General features: G+C 31.9%; 1 protein-coding gene across 1 annotated transcript; it reads left to right on the top strand.

The window, feature by feature from the left end:
* The first annotated feature begins 756 nt into the window (after nucleotides 1–756).
* Nucleotides 757–22,828, top strand: LOC133188412 (uncharacterized). Its single transcript, XM_061323828.1, has 13 exons — nucleotides 757–949; nucleotides 2,039–2,155; nucleotides 2,698–2,767; nucleotides 6,080–6,261; nucleotides 6,477–6,512; nucleotides 10,284–10,388; nucleotides 11,622–11,735; nucleotides 11,854–11,922; nucleotides 15,179–15,502; nucleotides 15,887–16,075; nucleotides 16,623–16,852; nucleotides 17,542–17,665; nucleotides 18,635–22,828. The coding sequence occupies exons 5-13, from the start codon at nucleotides 6,497–6,499 to the stop codon at nucleotides 20,626–20,628; spliced, it is 3,165 nt and encodes a 1,054-aa protein (XP_061179812.1). The 5' UTR covers nucleotides 757–949; nucleotides 2,039–2,155; nucleotides 2,698–2,767; nucleotides 6,080–6,261; nucleotides 6,477–6,496; the 3' UTR covers nucleotides 20,629–22,828.
* Nucleotides 22,829–26,039: the final 3,211 nt, after the last annotated feature.

Raw genomic sequence — 26,039 nt, 5'->3', positions numbered from 1 at the left:
CGTATTGAAGTATCCCCATTTTGTCTGGATTTAAGGTCATACAAATTGTGATCCCTTGTGCTAATCTGGGGTAATAATATGGGGGTCAAAATATTTCTTGAGTAAAAAAAGGGAATTTCTTTTTATAATTTCTTCTTTAGAAGAACAACCATCGTCAAGTTATAGTAAGATAAGCGAAACCAGCCTTAGGTTTCTTACAATGAAAAACAATAGGGCCAAGGTGATTCAGGTAAGAGTTACTGCCCATAGTACTTCTGGTTCATCAAAGACGTGTTGTTCAAGTCATAGGTCTTACATAATCTAAATTTAAATCTGCCCTAAACATTCAATTGAAAGAAGGAGTGCTTGTATAGTAAATAACATTTCCTACAGTATATTTTCTACTCATTGTATGTGAAGGATATACATTATTAAGACTATTATACATGATAACATTGTATTCAATTATATCAGACCAAGTTAAAAGATATATACTTAATATATGTATAGTACCACTAACAATGTTTTTGTTAAATTAAAATTCTTGTGTGGTTTGTTTTGCAGGTCTGTTGTTTCTTTGCAGAGAGATGACTACAAGAGACCCGGCAAATTGCTTTACTTTTACTTTCAACTTTATGCCTGATGCAATTCATAAAGATTAAAATCAATACCTGTGATAATATTATTATTTTTTATCGTATATTACATATAGCAGTAATGAATTATATGAATTTCACAAAAAATAATATTTTTTAAAATTCCAATTTTTAGTTGCCAAACTATCCTTTCAATGTATACAAAGTTGAAGCTTGCCCATTGAACAAAACTCTGTGGGATATAGCCTCAAAGAGTCTTAAATGCAGAACAGACAGCACCAACAAATATAGATACCATTGTCTACCTAACAGTAACCATACAAAACTTGTGGAGTTTTGTTTTAATGCCACTCGATATGGTACCCCTCAAATAAGTAAGTATATGTACTATTAACATTTTTTTTGGGGGGGGGGGGGGGGGGGTTAAAATTTAAAAATTAATAAGTCAAGAGGCCCATGGATCAAAATGCTCACCTGAGGTAAATTGAAGACATAGCGATGATCTGTTGTTCATATTTAATCTTTCAAATGTCTTTTATGGTTAATTCACTTATTTCTGTGGGGTTTAGTTTTCATGGCATGAGGGATAAAATATTGTGGTAATGATACATGTACCTCCAGCAAACAGAGTTTGGGGGAGTATATATGAATCACCGTGTCCGTCCATCCATTTCTCTAGTTGTCTGTTTGTCTGTGCAATCTTGTCCCGATTATAACTTTGTAATGGAGAATCATTGGAAGTTCATACTTGGTACAAAGATTGCTTATGACCTGAAGGTGCCAAAACAAACTTGACCCAAGGTCATTTAAACTCATTTTGGCATGTTCAACAGTCAGGGGTGAGACTGAAATCCGTCATTTTTAAAATGACGATTTTTAGTCATAAAATAAAATTTTTATTATGACTTAAACTCGTCATTTTTTAGAAAATGACAAAAAACAGTCATGTGATCATTAATTTTATTTAGTAGATTAATTTCAGATTCAGTAGAAATTATGCAATACAATGACCATTTAATATGTATTTATATCTGATTTTTCTTAAGTTTAATGTTAATTTATGTCAAACATTAATGGTCACTGTAATGACTATATTGCACAACTTCTACTGAACCTGAAATTAATCCACTAAATAAACAAATGCACTTGATATTTATGAATATTTAATTGACAAATTTACAATTAATATCTGCAGACATTGTGTAGTTATAAGGGAGTGTCTTTCTTCTACAATTATCTACTGTTGACTTTTTTAAAATTCAAAACACAGTTGCACCCCTCTCCCCATTTTTGTTCCAAACCCTCCCACTTAATGCAGTGATTTCAAGTGTTGCCTTAGTAAACTGCAGATTATGATTTTTCTTTCATTTTTCTGCAGCATTATGGTATATACTTGCAATAATTTATTATTTGTATGCTCTGCAATTTTCTTAAAAAATTGATAATTTTGAAATTCTTTTCAGATGATGCATTTGATTGCTATGTGCTGTCAGGAACGGGGGATCTGAATCGATATGCTTGCACAAATTCCTCCAATAGTTGTCCAAAAGGTTTCTACTATAGTGATGAAATTTACAAGTGTAAGTATCTTAAATTGTGAGTTGTAGAGTTTTGTAATGCCAAAATATAGTTAGAATAATCTAACTGTGTCTTGGGACAAGCCCTCACCACAGTTAGAATATGTCCCATATACTTGCAATGTAGCAAATTGGAGCAAATCCGCTCTGAAGTGATTTTGAAGTATACAAAAGGAGCTGCACTGAAAATAACTACCAAATTAATCATAACAAACCATTTTGAAATTGTTTATGCCTTTTAACCGAAAAAATAATCCATATAAAGATGAAAATTCAATTCATTTTCTCAATGCTTTTTCTCGTTTCAAATTTACATGCCATGTTGACATTCGGAACTCTCTGGATTGATCATAGTGAACGCACTGAGTTCGAGTTATCGCCCATGTTTGTTTTGCTTTATTCCCAATACAGGGAACAAATTCTGTCGTTAAACCGGTTCTGTAGGACAATATCATTTTAACGATAGAGCAAAAATATAGCTTTTTCTTAGTTGTAAGTTAAAACCAGTTTTGAAGTGTGCACATTGATTTTGCAATTTTTTTTAGATCCTGATTGTTTTCTGATAAATGATTCTTCTTTGGGTGGCTCCACCAGTACAGATAGCTCTAATATTAGGTAGGTTTTAATGCCATTAGTATCATAGAAGGAAACTTTTAAATTGTTATCACTTTTGAAAATATCTTTCCAGTTACTATCTGAGTAATGTTCAGGTATGTAGTAGGGTACAAGATTTATAAGCATGAACGTTTTATGTTTGGTTCCTTTTAAATGCTTAAGGTTTTTGATCAAAAATTACAATTATAGTAGTTTTTACTGACAGCACCCCCCTCCCCCCAAGACAGTAAGAAAAAGCTCCCTAAAACTGATAAACTGAGTAATGTTTTATGTTTCTTAGAGTAGTCTACTTGACTGTGTACTGATTTATGTAATCAGACTGAAGCTGTAAAGAACTGATCTAACAGACTTTTCACAGAATTTTTGTGTTGCCTACAAATTAAGACAACATGTCTTGCTGTCTGTTCATCTGTCACACCATACCTGTATATCTTAGAAAACTGTAAGAGGTATAGATTTGCTATTTTGCACATCTATTGCAAATCTATTGTTTGGCTCTGAAGTGTTTGTGAAATACCTTAATTAATGGTCTAACTTGACCTTTGACCTACTTGTCATAATTTTTAGCAATTTCAATTTTTATGCCCCCCTTCAAAGAAGGGAGGGCATATTGCTTTGCTCATGTTGCTGCAGTCTGTTGGTCGACCAACAGTTTCCATTCATTTTCTTTGCAGAGGTTGTACATACTGAAATGAAATTTGGTATACAGATTTATCATAAGAATATCTAGGTCAAGTTTTGTTTTGGGTACTATCACTCAATTTTAGACAGAGTTATGCCCCTTGGACTTAGAAAAATTCCAATTATTTGTAGTTTCCCTTCATTTTCTTCGCAAAGGTTGCTAATACTGAAATGAAATGTGGTATACAGATTTATTATAAGAATATCTAGGTCAAGTTCTGTTTTGGGTATGATCGAGCAATTTTTGACAGAGTTATGCCCCTTGGACTTAAAAAAATTCCAATTATTTGCAGTTTCCATTCATTTTCTTCACAGAGGTTGCACATACTGAAATGAAATTTAGTTTACAGATTTATCATAAGAATATCTAGGTCAACTTCTTTTTTTGGTACGATCAAGCAATTTCGGACAGAGTTATGCCCCTTGGACTTGGAAAAATTCCAATTATTTGGGGGGGGGGGGGGGGGGGCATTAGTGTTTTAACAAACATCTCTTGTATCATTTATTTTTGGTTTCAGATTTGGAGAATCCTATTCCTATTTTATTGTCAGATTCTCTATATAGTAGTCATACATATACTATCCATGGCTGTTTTTTCTTTTAATTTTTTAAAATTAATTCTTTGCAGTCATTTTCTCCAAGAACTAGTAGCAATGAAATAGCTAACCATGCACTTTTTAAAAATTAGATTTGTTCACTTTCTTAATGATGCTATAAACAGGCAACAAGAGAGCTCCTTGGAACACTCTAGTTACAAACTATGTATATACAAGTAAGGGCGAAATGATTACACGTGTAAACGGCGACGTTTCGATTATATGCTCTAAACGTTTACAGATTGAGTAAACGTTTACATGAAGGTTATTATCAATGTCTATCAGAAATAAAGTTTAACACAAACAAGTTGTTTTATATCATATTTACCAAAGAAACACCGTCTTTGACGATTTGATAAGCAACTGTTTTCTGTTTTAATCGATACCGGAAACATATTAAACAAAAATATCTAAAACCTGATACGGTCTTAGACTAACATATTTAATTCCGATTTTCGAGTTGCGAATACTAGCGATGTTTTATGACTTTTGAAATATAAAACTTGATATACTCTGATTTAATAAATATATACGTTTTCACCAGTCTGTGAAAAGTGTTTCAATACACTCAGCAGGTCTTGTTATACTTAATTCGGGATTAAAAGATCCATCTTTGCAGTTTAATTTTATAATGCTTTTTCTACGTCCAGTATGTAGCCAAACATATTGGGTGACGATGTAGAAAGTGAATGCGTTTAATGCACCTCAAATTCTTTCGTCATACAGTCAGGGGTGAGACTGAAATCAGTCATTTTTAAAATGACGATTTTTTAGTCATAAAATAAAATTTTTATTATGACTTAAACTCGTCATTTTTAAGAAAATGACGAAAAACAGTCATAAAAATTTAGAGTGTTTCTAGAATACCGAGTTACCTCTCTTTGAAAAATGTTAGATCCACCAACCGAAAAAAGGACAAAAAACATCGTAAACAAACTTGATTTCTCCAATACAGTTGACTACAATACTGGTTATGTCGACAGTACAAATTTCCCAAGCAAAAATAAGAGTGGAAGAGTTATTTGTCAATTTATTTGCATTAAATAGGAAAGAAGACGAAAATGACGATATGCCGTCTTTTTTCAAAATGGAGGGTCTGGGCGCACTGAAATATCTCGCTTGTTTTACGGGGCGCACTACTTTTTTATGGCTTTAACTTTTTGTCGAGACTTTTCTCTACAAGTACGTATTCTTCCAGACGGTGTACTATATGTTTTTATAGGTTTAAAAGCCATGTAAAAATGGCGAATTAGTTCTACCAAAATTTGACATTTTACCGCTAAATAATAACTTTCACCTTCCATGTTGATGTTCTAACGCACGTGGTCGGCAGTAATTAGTGACCTGGATGAAATGAAACTTGCGTAAACACTCTTCTTTCAGCGGTGAATTCAAACTTCGCTTTTATGTAAGCAGGCTAGAAGAATTAAGTTGAAAAAGAAAATATGACGATAGTAAGTCATATTGACAAAAATGACGAAAATACGTAGTTAGTAATTATGACGATTATCCATCATTTTTCAGAAATGACGGATTTCAGTCTCACCCCTGACTGTCATAAGGAGCAACAAATAAATAGTAATAACAACTCATACCTACATTAAAGTGAAAGAATTGTTTATTAAATTAGAGCTTCATGAGTAAGTAGCCATGAAAATTCAACACAGAATATTCTCCCGTTTAAACGGTACCGTTTCGTTTACTGCTGTCCGTTTAAATGTTTACAAAATTCAGTAAACGTTTCACCCTTATATACAAGAGAAGAATTTTCTTGATAACTGAAAGGCAATAATTTAGATATTTATATTGAAATATTCCAATGTCATGTGGTTTCAGAGATCCCTTGAAAATAATAAGATGGGGTAATAATTATGGGGATTTACATTTTTTCATCGCAAAATCTTTTTAGATATCCCCTGTAAAAAAGCAGGGCTTAAGTTACTCTTGTGAGCATTTTTGCCCACGAGATTCTTGTATATCAGCTGTTATAGTCAAAGATTTGTATAGAGAGACTTGTTATAATTTTTTTTTTCAGTCAGACAACCGTTAAAATTGCTGCTACCTGTATAACAGCTGCGATATTTGTCATAGTCCTCCTAACAGTGTTATTTTTCTGGAGGAGGAATCGAAAAAGGGGAAAACATGTTCAAGATAAAGAAAGCATTTTCTACAAAGTTAATTGTTGGAGGCATGGAAAACAAGCAAAAAAGGAAATTGGTACCTTTGTAAATTTTTACTTTCCCTTTAAAACAATATTTATTCATATATATTTATATAATATATATAAATGATATCATATATATTTCACAATAAGGTATTTCATGTTTCTAAATGTCAATACTTCTGGTAAGGAAAGGAAGGCATTTTGTTTAAAGAAAAGTTGTTTAAGTTTTTTTCTTATTTATGCTTTAATGAGTTTTTGCATTTCATAGGTGAAGTGGAGGATACACAGATGAAGTTAATAGCAGGTACTTAATATTACAGTCATACTTAAGTCCATGTTTTTATTACTGTTCATCATGTTTTAGAGTTCATTAATGGGGGACCAGCCTCTCAATGAACATTTTATACTGAAGTCCTTTGTGTTCAGAAAGAGAGGTTTTTTTTTTTTTGGGGGGGGGGGGGGGTAAGTCCTCTTTCCGATTATATGTGCCTGAATGTTATGTTAACTAGACTGGAAGAAGGGTGCCAGTGAAATAACTTGCCAAAATGGTTTTTATCAATTTGGATTTTCTATATTTTTTATCCAACCTACAAAAAACAAAATTAACCCTTATGTTGATGTGGAAGGTCATGTGGAAGGGGAATATAACGTAGTATTTTTTCTACAATGTTGAATCTCAGCCAATCAAAGAGCTAGGAATTTGTGTATGTTTTTGTTTATATGTGTCACAGAAAGCAATCATATCACTCATAAAGTCTTGAAACACTAAATCATGCATAACTCCTAAAGTTTGGAGGGTAATTTTATAGGTTTTTAGCATGTTTTGGTAAGTGATACATGTAGTTTATTATATTTTGCAAAGCCTAAATTACACTATGTTTGCCAGCAAAAATTGAAAACTGAAAAATGAAAAGAATAAATAAAAGATGTAAACTAGAATTTGGAGGAAAAGCTGAAATCCTGATGATGTGTCTGCTAATGGAAGACATCATTGGTCTATGGATCAGTTGTGTGACAGGCAATAGATCACCAGTTAATAGATAAAAAATGTCAAAACAAATTATTCACAGAATCGGACTATTAGTCAAAACTATAGTACATGTAATATAGAACAGCAAATTCTGCATACATGTTAACCTACTGTGATGAAAAAGAGGGAGAATGAGGTGTTGTGCGCAGTGCTTTACTCTTTGAGTTTGAGATATGTGTGTAGAAATTGTCTCAAATGACCACTGCAGTAATTAAAATAAAATGCATGTCAAGTGCAATTAAGTGGACAAAAACACTACATAAATTATGCAAATAAATATTTTTCATGCTCATAAGTTAAAGCTTTGAGTCAGTGGCTGCTTTAGCCTTTTTAAGAGTGATTTTTGCTGATACAGCCTGAAAGCAATAATTGTCAATGTTCATTAACTGTCAAATAGAGCAAACGGTGTCATTATATAATTCAGATCTAGGTACAGTCCACTAATACATTTCCCATAGGCGACAGAGTTGACGTTATCTCAAACAGCTCCTCCCCTAATTTTCGTTGAAGGATGGGACACCCTTCAAATGAAAGCTTGTCAAATTCTCTCTCACTTCTTAAACTCTCGAGGTGGCATGTCAGATTAGTTTTCCGGCAAAATGCACATGTTCGCAAAAACATCTGAAAATGAAAGTAAAAGTAGGGTAATTCCCAAAGTCAGAAAAGTTATCATAAAATTCAATTCCTTTCCTTCCAAAGTTAACACAAAAATGAAAATGGTTTTGAACGTGGAATTTTCTCTTCTTTCATATATGTCAAGCATCTTTAGTTCAGACGACCTACTTATTTTATATACTGCTTGAAATTTAAGGAACTATTTCGTTTTAGTGAACTACTTTCTTCCCTACCGATTTTAGAAATAATTAGAGGAATGTACCCATCTAAAACTTTATTGTATTTAGTAAAAAAGAAGATTGGATTTCTCGCGAAAAAGTAATTAAAAAAGTAATAAATTAATCCTGATTCCTTTTTTCACTTTGATGAACAAAGTCAAGCATTTTCATCCAGGTTTTAGAATACTATCTCTCCCTTTTTCTTGGCGAGGGTGTTGATGAAATTTGTTGTAATCAATGTAATCACGGGGATGTGTGTACTAGTCATTGTCAGAACATGTGCTCGAAACATACTGTGTTAACATCAGTATGGAAAAAAGTGTCTGTACATGTTGTATGCTCCGAGTTAAAATCACGCGAGCTCTTTAAAATTCAATGAGATTTTATGACATAGTGGCTTCAAAAATGGCTATCCAAGAGAACTAAAACCAAATTTATAGAAAAGCGGTAATTTTTTAAATAAAAGCGGTAGATGGGAGATGGAGTTAAAAAAGCGGTAGACTTCTGCATAAAGCAGTAGAGTTAACATGTATGAATTCTGAGTTTTGGGAAATAAACAGCATAAAAAGTAATATATGCTAAGGTAAAACTACATAGATATATACATGTCAGGTCTGCAAATGCAAGCACAAAAATATTTTCAACAATTAATGATGTAGCAATGTACCACTTTTTCATCGAAAATAATGCCTCTTTACTTACTGCACTGTATATACCTTGTATTTATACCTTGTATCCTTAAATTTTATAAACAGAATACTACTTCTTGTCACAGGGTGACACAATTACTTGTTTTTATTTTATTTAGAATTACTAGTAGTACAGATAGTATAAGTACTATAGCTGTAGTATAACATCATTCATGCATTCATCATTTAAACAATAGAATGCTTTCTTCGATTGTTAGTATGGGAATTAATGTCATAGCTATTGTACAAAAAAAACATTACCTGCATAAGCGGGTTATACATGTACATGTATAAATTTTTTCTGCAATAGCTGCGACGTTAATTCCCGTACTAACAAACAAAGAAAGTCATTTTATTGTTTATATTTATATCCGTATATTAAAAAAAACATTCAAAGTAAAATTAAATTTGTTAAATATTGTATTATAGATATATATGTCATTGTATGCTTAATTAATGGAACAGCCAAGGCTCAAGAAATCTATGCAGGTGGCTTGCTCAGTGTCGTTTACTCACTGATAAATGGCAATGGTTTTTATATGAAACAAAGGAAATGATATTCAGTGGATGTAAATATTCATTCATTCATTCATTTGTGGTCCTTATCATAGTGTTTGTATTGTGTTCTTGTTTGTAGCGCGTACCGTGTCACGTGATTGTGTTTGGATGGCACGTGATTGTCTTGTGGAGTATTGTGTATTCCTGGATGAGAGTGGTAGAACCAGTATGTGTGGGGTGTGGTTGCTCTGTGCGAATGTGTGAGTGCTAGTATAAATACTTATGTATGAGTAATTTCTTTTGATCTGGACATTACTTTAATTATTGGTCGATATTCTCCTGCGAGAAATTTTGAATGCAATTTAGCCTAAGATATTCCTTACAGAATCTTGGTTTTGAAACTGGTAAGAAATAATTTAATATTGATTTTAAACTATTGCAATTTAAATAAATAATTAAAATGTGAGTGAATTTGTATGAGTTTGTCATTTTCCTTTCAGGTCAGCTTTGTTTCACTTTTATTGATTCATCATTTCCTCGATATTTGTCATGAAATAAAATATTTGTGAACTTTCTCTTTCATCTATGGACTCGCCTTTTCTATTCCTATGATGGAAGATCCCGTCGCATTCTTATCATAATAATAGTAGAAAGCTTTTGCTTGTGTTTTTATTTCAGTTTGTGAGTGTGTTTTTTCTTTTCTTTTATTTATTCATTTATTTTATTTTGTTTTGTTTTTCTTTAATATTTTTTGTGAATATTTTCTAGTCTTTTTTTTTTCATAATGTTTCATATCGTAATACCGTGTTTCTTATTTTTAATACTTGACAATGTGATGATTTATTTTTTTTGTTTTGTTTTTGGCTCTTTTATATTTGTGTATATATAATCATGATTGAGGGCAGAGAATTTTATTAATCAGAAAACTGCTTGTCTTGTATTGAAAAAGATTCTCAACTTTTTTTTTTCGATAATACATACGTACATGTAAACATTAAATTGAAATATTTTCTTTACATTCATAGGTCAAGAGGAAACCCTGGTAAAAAGAACTGAATCATCGCCTTCCCTTGCATCAAAAACATCATCAACATTAAAGAAAAAAGAAGATATGATGAAATATACGGATGGTAATTTATTACACTAAAGACTCAAATATCAAAGAAATACCACCAAATTTATTCTCCATTAAAACACAAACCTCATCAAAACAATTTCAGATCAGAATCACATATAAAATGTTTAAAAAATATGTAAAACAAGAGAAATACAAGATATTCATTATTTTTTCTAGTTAGATATGGATTTTTTTTCGAGAGTGGGATAGGATTTTTTTTAAAATTCTGTCTTATGAGTGATGTCTTAGTTGAGCTGTTTAGATGTCATAACTTAGTGATGTGAGATAGAAAACATTGTAAACAGGAATTTTAACAACATATTTGGAGAAACATTTTCAGTTTTAGTCTCAGCATGGATACTGTAACTAAGGTTCCAGATATTATAATCAAGATTGTAGAAATACCCCCATAACTGTTTGAATTTGCAATTTGTCAAAGACTAATAATTTAAAAAGGCACCTTTGATCAAAGCACCTGTATTCTTTTTGTGACTACGAGTTTTTTTAAAGACACAAACCATTTCATTTTCACATCATCTTTATTGAACAAAATGACAAGTGAGTGTGCAGGTAAGAAATAACCAACAATGTAGAGCAAGGTTATTTTCTATCATGTCAACACACTATAACTCTTATGGAAGTTTTTTTGTTATTTTTGAGACCTCGAAAGAGACATTGGAATTTCTTGCAAGCTTCTCTCATTTTAGTGTGAGTTGATACATGTATATGCCTTTTTAAATGGTATACTTGTCTTTAAAAGTACACAACTATCCATAATTTATATGTTTGAACGTTTGTTTTATAGAAACCCAAGGCTCCTGAACTAAAATATGAATCCCTGCACACTTCACAGTTGCAATCGTTTGTACAGTATTTGTTTCATCATGGCTCTGTGATGTCTTTTGTAAAGATAATTGCATGTAATTGATTTTTTGCAATGTAATTGGAATTTTTGTCCATCGGAATGTGACAGCAGTTGCATCTAAAAATGGCCTTTAAGTTTGTCTTTGACAAATGGTACGTAGAATAGTTGTACGTTATTTCTACTAAATTAAACATAAAATTGTATGAGAAAATGACCTTGATGGATTTTTTTACATGATCAACTTACACTCGAAATTAACCTGTCTTTTTATTTGAATATTAAAAAAAATTCAAGCTGTCCAAATCTTTTGCTACAAACATGTACAAGACTATAATGTATATTGATTAGTCAATCAATTTATTGTTTTGTATTTTTTTCAAGATGTGGGAACAGAGAAGACTAGTCCAGATGATACAGTTGCTATAAATAAAACTGGGGGTACTTCATCAGAGGAAACAAATAGAAAAACATTGGCTGTTGTTGATGTTCAGTCTGGTGTGGACTTTAAATATATTTACATATATTCGTATATGCATGTATACATATAAGGTAAATCAAAAAATGTTTATTTTTTTTTTCTTTCTATTGATGCTTTGATCTGGTTTGTTCACAGACAATGAAAGACAACAGAGACAAAAGAGTGGTGATTCAACATCATCATATTCAGCTTTTCAGTGGCCAGGTTTGTTTTTTATTTTCTCTTTAGGAGAAAGTATTTTACCTGGATGAGGGACATTAAACAATAATTAATCAATCCTTTGATTGTTTTCATGCATTTTTGGAATAAAAAGATCTCACAATGGCTGAGATCTAGCGAATCTGGGGGATGGCAAATCTCTGTAATCTTTTTTTTTCTTCAGAATTTTATTTATTTCTCTGTGCTTATATGCAGCATTGTCAGGTGCAAGAAAATTACTCTGGGGGCGGTATTTGGACTTCCTTTGCAGGAAAACTGTTTACCTTTCCTCAGTGGAATTTGAACATAAAAGTTACCATTGATGGTTCTTTCTTAGGGTGTATGTACATGTTTTACTGGACCTATTGAAAAAAAAATGAAAACTAATAAAACATGCATGGGGCCCTTGTTTCTCTTTACAATAATAAGAACGATAGCTTTTTATTTGATTCCACATTTTACTATTGATCTTCCTTTTTGGTTATAAAAAGTGCACCCATGATTTGTCATCCATCACGCAAATTTAACAAATTTTCTATTTTGTTAAAAATATTTGTTTTTAAATAGAGCGATGGTACATTTAATGCGTATTTTTCCCTTAGGCAATTTTAAGAAAATAAGGCACCTACAGGTATCTAATAGAAATATTATTATATTCATTTCCATTGTCAGAATTCTATAAAATATTATGACAATGAAATGCTCAGTGTTCTAACCAAGTCTTCGGATGTAAATCTGACATTTTCAGATATCATGTTGCACATAGCATCGATTATTTTTGGTGTCCTTACAAATTTCAATCGACCATTTTGACTTTTATATTTTAGCTCTCCTTTTTTACTTTCGAATTTCTGAATCAATCTGAAAACTATACAACGTTAAAGACTATTCTTTCCACATACAAAAATCGCATCTTTAATATTAGCTCTTCGGCGATTTGTGTGAAGAAGCACAGTTTTCATATAGGCTCTCATTTTCATCTTTTTGGCAGAGATCATTTTAAACAATTTTCAGCTCAGTGTAGTGACCATGTATACTTTAAAAGTGGATTTCTTTGCGAGGACAATAGGGAAAATCATGGGGTTTTCTGTGATAAGTTGCTCTTTAATTGAACGTTTCAACTGTGAAAAAATAAAATTAAATAGATCTATATTTACTATGATATACTGTTTGTTGCATTATCTATTGAACGACCCTCGTACATGTAATCATTCTGTCCCTACCCATTTTTTTTTTAATTCGAGCAAAAAATGGCCTTGGTGCGGGATATTGGTCTAATTATTGAAATTTGAAAATTTTCCATGTATGGAGACATTGAGTTTTAAAACCAGTGCCAAAAATTGTGCATCATCCTATATATTGAGACCCAGGATCTGACCATTCCTCTATTTTAAGGTCGAGGTTATAAGGGTAAATTGTGAATTACTGTCACAGTGGAGACCAAGATCCAGGTTGATACTAAACGTCATATTACTTATCATATTGATATGAATTGTTAAAGATTTTCAAAAGATTTCAATAAATAAACATAGATATTGTCATTTACTAATTATTGAATTATAAGATTCTTATATTCATCAGAATGAGTACAGGACAATTTAAGAAACGTTTTTCAACTCATTAGATAGTGGTTCGTATCCTAATGCGTCAGTTACTTCTTGTCGTGGTCAAGGTGTGAAAATAACCTAAGGGATTGGAATAACTCGTTTATTGCCAAATGATAATTCGATAAATTGAAAAAAAAGTTCTCATGGACTGTTTTTTATTTTGCTAAACAATTAACATTTTCACAAAATAAACGTAAGAAACTAACCTAGTACACAGTTATTAAAATGATGGTAAATATTCAGTATCTTGAAATTTTTTCATTACGACATATTTACTACTTTTTTTCCGTATAGAATCAACACAAATTTGTGCCTCATTATTAAAGGGTTATATATGCCCAATTAACGAGTACAGTGTGAAGTAAAATTTACCAAAATAATATTGTGCTCAATCTTAGTGTAAACTATGGAAATTCAGAGATTATAAACACAAATTGTTTTGACTCTTGAAATGAATTTGAATTGAACATATTTTATTGATAAAGAGTCAAAAGGATTAGAAACAAGTTTAAAAACTTAGATAGTCTTCTCCTAATACAACATTTTGTAAAATTGCCAAATTAAAATAGATGTATATATATGGTCTACTCATATACATAGTAGTTTCTATAATAGAAAGAAAATAGATCTTCTTTAAATGTACAAATATAGATTTACATTGGTAAAAAAAATTAAGCGCTTTTTGAAAAGCGACCACATTCATTTAGAAAAGTTTGAATAATCTTGAAAAGTTCAGCATTTTTGTTCTATAGTAAGAGAATCATCATCCCATAGCATTAAATGTATATCTATAACGTATGAAGTATTAAATGACAATAGCTTATTCATTAAGGAATTCCTTGCTTTTGCATAACTTTTACAAGCGGAAAACAGATGGTATGCATCTTCTATTAGTCCACATGAACAATTTGGACTGGTTATTAAGTTACAGCGAAATAAGTCAGAGTTTAAAATACAATATTGTTTTAATCTTGTATGAATTATGTTCAAAAACCTTTTTTCAATACGAAAAATATTTCGTAGGTTGTACAATATTGTGCAGACCGTTTTGAAAAATTTTCATAGAAGTTGCCGCCCAAGCTTTAAGACTAAGTGAATTCCACTTTCTGACAGTATCAGGAATAAATGATTTGTTAAATAATTCTAATCTGTATTTTGGCAAAGATTAGTTTCAGGAATTCCTATTATTGTATCCTGAAATATTGCCTCTTGTATCAGGTAATAAACTTTGTATATATTAAGTAGGTACTAAATTATTGTGCATTTTATACATTGTTTTTAGTTTTGCTCTGTTTCTTCTGTATTCAAAGGTTCCAAACCTGTTTTCAAATATAATGATTTTTTTGAAGCAGTAATTGTAAGCCTAGTGATTATTCTTGCAGCAAATAATTGAACTTGTTCAAGATTTTCAATGCATGTCTTTGGCATCCAGACCAAACTTCAACAGCATATTCTTGTTGTGGCCTAATAAAAGATAAATACATCTGGGATAGAATATCTCTTGACACAGTAAATTTCGGCTTTTTCAGTAACCCCCGTTTTTTGCAGGCTTTCTTTTCAATGAGGTTTTGGCTATTATCAAACAAAAGTAATATTTTTGAGATAATAAAGCAAAGTATCACCAGAAGTTTTGACTTCTCATTTTGTCTTTGCAGTATCGCGTGGAGCAACGTCAGCCAAGATAATTCAACCTTCGGAGAGGCACATCAAAGTAAATTTTAAAGATACGATTATTCTTCTGGGAGAAATAAGAAGTATTGTTGAGGTTCAAGGTGTTTTCTGGCAGAAAAGAAAGGAAGAGAAATGGGAAAACCTTAATATTTTAGATGAAAAATACAAAGGAAGCCGGGGTGATTTATATGTTCCCTGTTTGATCATTAACAATTGTGGAAGTGAAGATTCGGGCGTTTATCGCCTTTTTGTGAAGAGCAGTGAAAAATGTGTACCAAGCAGGGAACGAAACGTTTGTGTTTTTAAAGGTATTGAAGGGTAATTCATCAGTAACTTTTATTTAAAAAAATGAAAAGTTGTTTTTTTTTTTCCAAACACTAACAGAAGAAAAATATTTTTTTTCTGAATAACCTTCAAAAGTAGGAAAACTGTAAGGATTTTTTTATTTGTTTAAAATTATTTTAATAATGTTGACGGTCTCAGACTAGTCATTTGATTTTTTTTTTAATTTTGGCAGCCTTTCATTTGTTTTGAATTATTATTCATTAACAACCTATTATTTGTTTTAGAGGATGTGTAAGTTAGTCTCATGGTAAATGTTGAGCAAAAATATTACCATTTGAATCAACAGTCTTTCAAATTTCTTTGTCATTTTAACTTTACTTGTTACTTTCATTCTTTTTACCATATAGGCAAAGAATCTGCACCGCTGGATGACAAGCTCAAAGTCCAAAAAGAAATTGCCCAGTTTCTTGTACTTTTGACAGTGCGTACCTTCGTGTCATGCAGAATTAAAGGGAGATTTGTTGACTTTTTGAAGAGCGTAAAATCGTCAGTTGAAGATAAACTAGATGACGAGGAAAAAGAGGAGATAGAGAAAGGTGAATATATTTGAGTTTTAAAATTATACTTACATGAAAATCGATGTGTTTTGTTGTAATAATTTGATAAATTTATCACTAATCATTATCTTCACTTTTTACATTGAATGAAAGGCTCACACAAATGCATGTGCATATTGGTAAGAATAGGATAAATTAATCATATTACATTTATACGTTGTAATGATATCTTCAATAATGATTTCAGATTTGTAAATATGTTAATAACAACAAACAATAAAGAGAATAGAATTGAGGCATATCATATTCGTAAAATGAAGTCTTTTTTTACACTTCTATAAAACACATTCAGTAAGGCAGAATGCACATAAAACGTTTTCTGATATTTAAGTTCTCTTAAAATTGGATTGGAAATTGATGTATTTTCAGACATTGAGAAACTACAAAAAACACATAGAAAACTAAAAGAAAATAATTACATATTCAAATATTCAGAAAAAACATCATAAAAAAGATGAATGTACAAAATGACTTAATGTTTTTTAAACATAAACAAGTAATTTGGAAGACATTTTTGACATTTCAGTTTTAAATGGAACATGGAGAATTGAAGATCTTTCGTTTGGAATTCTGTACAAACTTCTACAGTTTGTCCTCCAGATAGATCCTCCTGCTAGGGGATGGAATGTAAATCCTGAAAACGATAAAAAATCTCAACCAGATGATCTTGAGAGATGCCATCAATATTTAGAACAAATTAAGAGTCCTACCATTTCCCATGAAAAATTGTGCATTATGTGGAATACGTTGACCGAGGTAAATAATGTTAGATTTCTTCAGGTGTATGTAGTTGATTTTTCCATTTCATTTTATTTGATGAAATGAAGAAGACAGTTTAACAATAATTGATTTGTCTTCTTGTCTGTCCGTTTGTATGTTCATATTTAGTTTTTTTTTAATCTTCAAGATGGTACCGCATCTACAGTTTCTATTAAAACATTTTTACACAGCTAAATAGAGATCTACTTGTCCATCTCTGATTTTAATGTACAATGTGGTCATGGTATCTAAACACTAAACAGGACAATCTGTTACACATTTCGATATTAATAAGTTTTTCTCTTGATTTCAATACAGATTTAAATTTGTTTATTTAGGATTAGGGTAAACATAGAAAAAATAAAACGTTACAACTTATTTAAATGGGTTATAAATTTGATGTAATATAGTGTATGTTTAATTAGAAATAGTAATGTATTAGAAAACTTCATCTAAAAGATTAGCAATATACATGTACATGCAAATATGTTGAACATTGTACAATAAAATAAAGTCGTATGTTCTTCAGCTTCGTATAAGACACAACGAAGAATTTGAACAATATACTATTCAATTAGGCAAGTGATCCATTGTCCTCAATATATTTTGCCACATTGCATTGCTGAAGACATGGGTATGTTGACTATCTGTTTCTACGTTATTACGTTTAAATTATATATTTTCAGGCCTTACATCGAATTATAAAAGAATGTGATGAAATACATCTCATAGTGGCTGCCTTTAGAAAGATGGTATACTGGACAACAGTTGGATGTACAATTACAGCATTGATGCCGGAAAATATACTAGGTGATTTATACAATGCTTGATGTTTAGGGAATGATATTTTCTTTTAAATTTTCTCATAACCTTAGCAATAAATACAATTGTTATACTCCTATAAATATCTTTCTATATATTTATTACAAATTAAAAAGTCCAACAGAGTAAATGTTTTTTCATCGCTCTAGCAGTTTCATTATTGACCGGTCTGTCAGTCCAACATAGGAATTGTTAGACCGCAATGTCACTGTTACGTCAAGTTATTAGTCGTCGTTCAATATCGGCGACACAGAAATAGCCGAAGTTTCAAAAGTTAACGCATATGCTATTTGAAAGTTGGCGTCATGGGGAAAATGATTTGTGATAAATAATTTCCGTGTTATAATAATTTAATGATATATTTTTTTCTTTGTTGCTGTCATTTTTATTTAAAAAGCCAAACTATTACTTATAAAGGAATTGTTTAATATTATGAGTAAATCTGTTCAAAGGTTTAAATTTTAGTGTTCTATCTTAAGTGAAGGGTATAACAAAACAGTTATAGACTGGGATTCGGGCAACATATGATTTGTTGGACCTGAAGGTGAAAATGTTGCCCTTGGCCTGCGGCCTCGGGCAACATTTTCACCTTCAGGTCCAACAAATCATATGTTGCCCGAATCCCAGTCAATAACTGTATAGTATGGCATATGATACGTGTAAGATTTGATGATAAGTATAGCGCAATCGAATCTTCGAGACAAGTGTTCAGATACATATACATGTGTCATGAAAGTGTATAAGTAAATTACTTTCCTGCAATAAGAGTACAGGTGTGTTATACGATGTTTTATGCGGAAAAGACACATCATTATGTAATAATATATTTTCCTCTCATTTGTCATCCCATGCATAACATCAAGAAACAACATTTTCTTTAATTCTTATACATGTATAATTACATCCACCTTTTAAGTCTCAAACATAGTGTAACTAATTAGTGAATTTTAACTTTAGTTCAAAATCGAGCACAAATAGAGGGATGGATAGAAGATGACCTTTTATTTGAAGAAACAAGAGCATCGCAAAAAGCAAGAGAAACTGTAAGATCAAAGCCAATAACAATATTGATAGGTGGACGAGGTTCTGGTAAGACGTTTTTAGCAAGACACATCGCACTTGAGCATCAATTAAAAGGATGGGAAATTGTTTCGATATCATCCCCTGAGGAAATTAGAAGATATGGGGATATGGACAAAAAGCAGATGTTCATACAAGATGATGCTTTTGGTGTATATGGTATTGATCAGGCCGCAATCAACAAGTTTGACACATGGAAAGAAGCTGTGTTAAATGTCTTGCACAAATGTTCGAAATACATTATCACTTGTCGGAAGACAATTTTTCTTGCATCTGAAATAAAATCAATTTTGTTTGAATACAAGTTCGACTTGGAGTCCGATGAGCATTGTTTAACAAATGATGAAAAAGAACGTCTCCTTTATCGCCACTGTGAAGAAAAGATGGTCGCTGCATCTGTGTATAAAAATGTTCAACTTCCATCACTTCCCTTCGTGCATATGTTTCCATTGCTTTGTCACTTGTTTGCGTCCAATCCACAAGATGTTGTCTCGTTTTTCAATAACCCTTTTGCACATTTGCTAGAAGAGTTTGGGATGATGTATGAGCGTGATTGCAAGAAAGTGGATTATACGTCATTGGTGTTATGTGCTGTAAATAATGGAAGTATTTCTATGGAAAATTTTCCCAATAATGACATTCGAACAGACATTTTAGACAGCTGTGGTTGTAATTTGGGTACTCCCAAGAGAGAAATAATTGATTCACTGGAACGAATGCTTGGGACTTACACAAAAAGAGTAGGCGAAGAAATTTTATTTATACACGACGCCATTGGAGAAGTAGCAGTTTGTCATTTTGGAAAAAATAATGCAAATCAAGTCCTCAAGCGTTTTTCCATCACTTACATTGTAAACTATGTATCCTTTTCGGTTAAACCCGAGGAAGACCTAAAATTTGTCATTGAAAAAAAACATTACGGTTTGCTTGCAGATCGATTAATGGAGGATATCAGATGTGGAAAACTCTATGAGATTTTTATGAGCAACATATTCGACTATGATGGATTTCTTACAACATTTGTGGCTAAAATCAAAAGCATGGATATGCCGAGGTTTATGACGACCTTTATTGAAAAAATACCAGAAGATTCTTCCTTTAAGGAGAAAATAGACCTTGTGACCTCATGCAAAGCAGAAGCTCACAAGGCATCTGAGATTTTGAAACACTTGCTGATTCAAGATACCTATATTGAAAATCAGTCTGAGAATAGATCCATAAAAACTATCAGCTGGCTTGTATATTACGCTCGTCTAGAGATATTGCAAGCTGTAATAGATCGTGCAAAAGATGGAGTATTGAACTTGCTAATGGGAACTTCTTTAGAAGAGGATGCACGCCTTTTGGTTCTTGCTTGCTATAGAGGAAGTAGAGAAGTTCTTAAATTTTTGCTGCCGTATTGCCAAGAAAATAGCAAGAACATCTGTCCGCTGAAAAGCAACACATTAGATACAAATTTCCATCGTTTTTATACACCCCTAACTGCAGCAGCCAGCTTAGGAAAAAATGAATTGCTTCAGTGTTTGATGGATCTTAGGACAACCACAGGGGCCAACATAAATTCTACTGATGGATGGGGCGATACTCCACTGCTGGCTGCGATCAGGGAAAATAATTTGGAAACTGTCAAATTCTTGGTAGAAAAACTAAATGCTGACATCAATTTCCAAGCATCTGATAAAGTAACGGCTTTGTATATTGCTTCTGAAAAGGGCCAGGAGGAAATAGTCGATTATCTTTGCTCTAAGAATGCAGTAATTACGAAAGCAAAAAGTCCTCGCCATATTGCAAATAGGAATAAGCATTACAAGATTGCAAAAAAGCTTGAGACATATGAGAAAAAAAAGATTAATTTTAATGAAAGTGTTTGAAAACCTGAAACTTTTTTATTGGTCCAGCACCAAGCCTTTCTTTTGCTATCTAGAATTAGAATTTTATATTTTCTATATTTTGAAATTTTTAAGGGTTACATAAGTCGGACATTAACTTTTCACCTAGCAATGAAATCTAATACAATTTCCGTCTTTAGAATATAGCAAAGAATCTTCTTAATGAAAAACTTATCAATGGGTCTCTTCCTGTTTCAAAAATTGCAGAACAGATTTATCATTAAATCTTAAATAGCCTAAAAATAATAAAAGGAGACCCTGCTGACATAACCAGCCTCCCTTCCCCTTAACCATTAAAAATTGAGAGCAGGGAACATAGAATTAACTTGTACATGTTGTAGGTGACCTGAACAATACATGTCTTTACAACAAGTAAATTTCTGAGTGCACACAAAATAAAGTAGTATCTGGCAGCCATGATTGAAGAATATTCAAACAAAATCCATGTCAATAATAAAAAGAATTCTTGCATTCGTTTTGCGGTCCTACCTTACTTTACGTGATTTTATGAAATCGATCACTGTTCGTTGTCTTTACCTGTTGTTTTCTTTAGAATGTTAAACGGTCATATTTGTCGAAATTATAAACTCTAGATCTTGACAAGTATCTATAGACATGCATTTGATTTCTGGGCATTTAGACAAAGAAAAAAAAAATTGTCACTCGTGAAAGTAAAATCATAATGTCTGGGTTATTAGCTTATGAATGAGAATTTATAGCAGTCTGTTTGAAACAAAGATGGATTCTCTTTAAGAGATTATGGAGAGTAGGACGACATTGTTCTTGTGTGAGAATTGGAGGGTAGGTCGAGTTAAGCATCCTCTGTCTTAAAGAAATATATAATGTATGCTTAGGTTTACAACATCTACTTTCCATATGTATTATCAATATAAACAGTGTGGAAAGTTTTGGCATTCAAAACACCGTAACACTGACCCGAAAGTCAAAATGTTAAGCTATGACTTTTCTTTTGACGTCGCAAACGTTGAACAAATGAAATGTCATAAAACGAAAATCACGCTCACTTTGAAGAGCATGGCTGTTTCTTAGATTTAGATGTAGGAGCATTGAAACAGGCATAACACACTACATGTAGTATTCAAAGAAACGATATTTTCTATCAATCTATCATGAAATGTAAATATAAGTATTGAATTGAAAATATTGGGCGTTCAACGTGTGAAAACACGGACGATTATGCAGATAAATTTTCTAAATGCTCTAACGTGCATTGTGATGAGCACAGCTGTGTGTGTGTATAGTGACACGAATGTCAAAAATTTAGAATTCAATTCTTCAGTGAATATAGTCATTTTAGAAACATAACTTGAAACGATTAAGCTAGTAAAAGTTTTCTTCTCTTTTAAAGACAATACTTCCTGCATCCTTGCAATGCCAGGAGCCCCGAATCAACACATTGCCGTGAGACCCCTGGCCAATTTCATTCCATGATAAAGGGCTTGCTTCTCACATTGAAAAGCAGTAATCAAATTAAAGCTTTCGTAAATATTTAGATAGTGTAAACAGAAAGGATTCAGTTGACACCTGAAATACACGTGTTACAAGTTATCATAGAATGGCTTAATGTGGTTGGTTGAGAGATAAGAAAATCAAGATTGGTATTTTTTCTTAGAGACATCGCTACAGTAAGCCCATGAACTATTGAATGAAATTGGCCAGGGGTCCCATGGCAACGTGTTGACTCGGGACCCCTGGCATTGCGAAGGTGTACTTCCTGCTTACAATTTTTAAAATTCCTGTCATTATTTTTTGGTTCAAATTTTTAAAGTATGGTATTGGTTGAGACATCATTCACTGAAAGAATAGAAATCATATGATGTTCATCACAATAGACGACATTATTTTCATATCTGTATGATTTTACGTTGTTGGTAACTGTTCTTGTGTATGGCTGGATTAAAAGCACATTTATTTCATCTACATTAACAAATCGGCATCTGGAATACGAATTTTAAGATTTGTCGTATAAATTTTAAGAAACAATTTTTTTAAAAATCTTGAAGAAACATCATTAATATTTGATTGACTTGAATTTAAGTAATTATAGTTTAATTTTAGAGATAGATTATATATTACTACTTAAGATTTAAATACTAAACAATTTTAAAATGTGTTATTTCATTTTAATATACTTGAATGTTTTTGTAATTGTAATGGTTTTTGGAACAAATGAAAACGTGTTTTTGTTTGCGTATTTTGCTTGTATTGTAATATATATTGTAAATTTATAAGGCTTATAAAATGAATAAAAAATGAAGGTAGAGTTTGCATATGTGCTCAGTTTAAAAGCATGGTATAAGAACCTTCTACATAACATTTGACCACTCTGAATAAATCAGAATGATTTTATTCAAATAGAAAAAAGGTGAGAAAAGAATAATAAGATTTGCACGAAGCAGGTTTGAGTACTATTGGAAATCATTCCTATGGATGGAGAATGAGATCGTATAAATCGAGGCCCCGTCTGGCAGTAGCTATAGGTACTGGCACAAAAAGATACATCATTGGTCATAAGTCTCAAATACAGGATTAATTTAAAGCATTCAACCTGTAATTGGTGGTGTCCTAATACGAATGAAAAATTCTGAAAGACGTTAAGCAAGCAAACAGACAAATATATTTTGCATTTTTAGCTCACCTCGATGAAGTCGAGATCAGCTTATGCTATACCCCCGGTGTCGGCGTTAGCGTCGGCGTCTTGGTCAAAGTTTTAGGTGCAGGTCCATTCCCAAGTAACTATAAGCCCTACCTGGACCAAACTTGCATGGATGCTGCATCTAGGGATTGACACTACTAGACTTGCTTCGGATGCTGAATCTGACCTACATTTTCCAGATGATTGATTTATGTTGTTTTACGTCCCGTCCGAGAATTTTTCACTCATATAGGGACGTCACCATATACATGAGAAGAGCTTCATATTTAGACCTTTACTCGGCACTCTGGGCCATTGAGCAGTCAGGGTTCTTTATCGTGCCAACGCCCACCGTGACACGGGGCCTCGGTTTTTAAGGTCGCACCGAAGAACCCGCAGCTTTCACTTCAAAGTGCAGAGCGCTTGGCGAAGGAACAGTTGTTACCCTTTTTTATCGACTTCCAGATGATTGACCAGGTTAAAGTTTTTGGAGCAGGTCCATTCCAAAGTGACGAAAAGCCCTACCTGGGCCAAACTTGCATGGCTGATGCGTTTAGGGATGGACACTACCAGACCTGCTTCAGATGCTGGATCTGACCTACATTTTCCAGATGAAAGACCAGGTTAAAATTTTTGGAGCAGGTCCATTACCAAGTAACTATAAGCCCTACCTGGACCAACTTGCGTTGATGATGCATTTAAGGATGGACACTACCAGACTTGCATCGGATGCTGGATTTGACTTACATTTTCCAGATGAGTGACCAGGTTACATTGTATAGTTTTTGGAGCAGGTCCATTACCAAGTAACTATAAACCCTACCTGGATCAAACTTGCAAGTTCTGAAGAGATATCATAAGGGTTGCTAACAAAAAAAAGCAAAAAAAAAAAAAAAAAAAAAAAAATCAACATCCAATGACATCGAATCTGATCTGACTAGCAGTGTGAGCATTATGAGAAAATATCTGGTGGATCATGATTATATAGAGTAACCTTTGGAGTTTTGTACTCTGATTTGTTATGAGATGCATTAATTATTTCAAAAGAATGCGAAGCATATGAATCAAAATAAATAAAATTGCAAGGAAAACAGAATTATTATCTTTAACATCTGAAATTAGTCAATATCAGTAGATATGCAGTAAAATAGTACATGCACAAACAGTCTAGGTACATGTAGCATTAGACATTTAGAGACCAGCGCCTAATTCAGTCTGAATAAAAAGATCAATATCTATAAATCTTCTGCTTTCATATATATGTTTATACGGATAACTGTTTGGGAGATGTTTGGCACGGTACGTACGATGTCTTCTTCAAGTTTAATCACAACACATTCATTTGGAATTAGAATGGTCATTTATCGAGGAAATGAATCACAAAATTTTCAACACAAAGAAAAATGCTGCTAAAAACATTACTTCACTAATCAGAAGAAAAAATTCTGTCATATACAAATAGTAGTATTTAACAACTTGACAACCCAAAAGGAAAACATTATGGAATAATTTTTACAGAAAAATGATTTTGACAAAACAATACAAAAAATCATAAAATTAAAGTTCTTAAACGTGACAAAGATGGGACAATTTCCGCCACATATGAAGACCGGGAAGCATTCATCACCCTTTCCAGTTTGTGACACATTTTAAACAAGACGTTTACGACAAAACAAAACAGGAATCAGAGAAGTATAACAGAGATAGTCTGAACGAGTTTTACTACGAGATTCAGTTAGTATCATAAATACACTCTTTTAATCAAAATATTCATGGTTACATATATGTATTACGCTTTAAAGAAAACAGTTTGATGAATGATGTAAGGACCAGAAACCTCCTTTTTTCATGGTTCGAAACTCAATGGCCGTCAAAACACTGCTTAATTACATTAAAAATTGGTATTTATTACAATTTTTTTATACAGGATTTCTTACTTTTCTGGAATTAATTTGTTTGACTTACATCTTACAGACGTAATTTTAACAATGCATTATACAAAAGGAATCCATACCATTTTTTCCGCTTAGCTATTCCAACGCTACCAAAATTCCGTTATTTTCTAATATAAAATATACATGAATAAAAAAAATATTGTTGAGGGGACAAATTGTAAGAAAAGTATATATATATATATATATATATATATATATATATATATATATATATATATATATATATATATATATATATATATATATATATATATATATATATATATATATTTAAGAATTCACAGGGTTTTTTTTTTTTTGTTTTGTTTTTGTTTTTTTGTCATATAATTTTTGAATTTTGTTTTTCTTAAATTAGTCCTCTTTGCCTATTTCTCAAATCTATGAAATTATGTCCGGTCACTTGGAAAACATTTTTCGATCCAACATTAACACAGATCATAGGTTTCTAGTTATAACTAGACACGAGTATCTGTTACATCTAGATATCTATTTGATAAAAAAAAATATCGTTAGCTCATCGCAATACAAATTTTTACACAATATTAAGTCAGAGATTTCTACATATAACTCGATAACATGATTTTGTGTTAAAAGCTTTTTTTATTATTAATCTAAGAAAAATTCGATCAAATAGTACAAATTTTCGCTTTTCACATATAGGAACCAAATTACGTTCATTATTAAATAATTCCTTTTTTCAAAATCTAGACTGCATTTGACCTGAAATTCAGAAAAAAAGAAGTGGTAGTCTATCTAAGATAATATTACATTTGTATGATGTA

Source organism: Saccostrea echinata, unplaced genomic scaffold (assembly GCF_033153115.1).
Source record: "Saccostrea echinata isolate AGI-Se365-2 ecotype Australia unplaced genomic scaffold, CSIRO_AGI_Sech_v1 ptg000016l, whole genome shotgun sequence".
NCBI lineage: Eukaryota > Metazoa > Mollusca > Bivalvia > Ostreida > Ostreidae > Saccostrea > Saccostrea echinata.
Note: the sequence above shows the minus strand (reverse complement) of the source record. Positions and strands in the feature narration are given on the sequence as shown.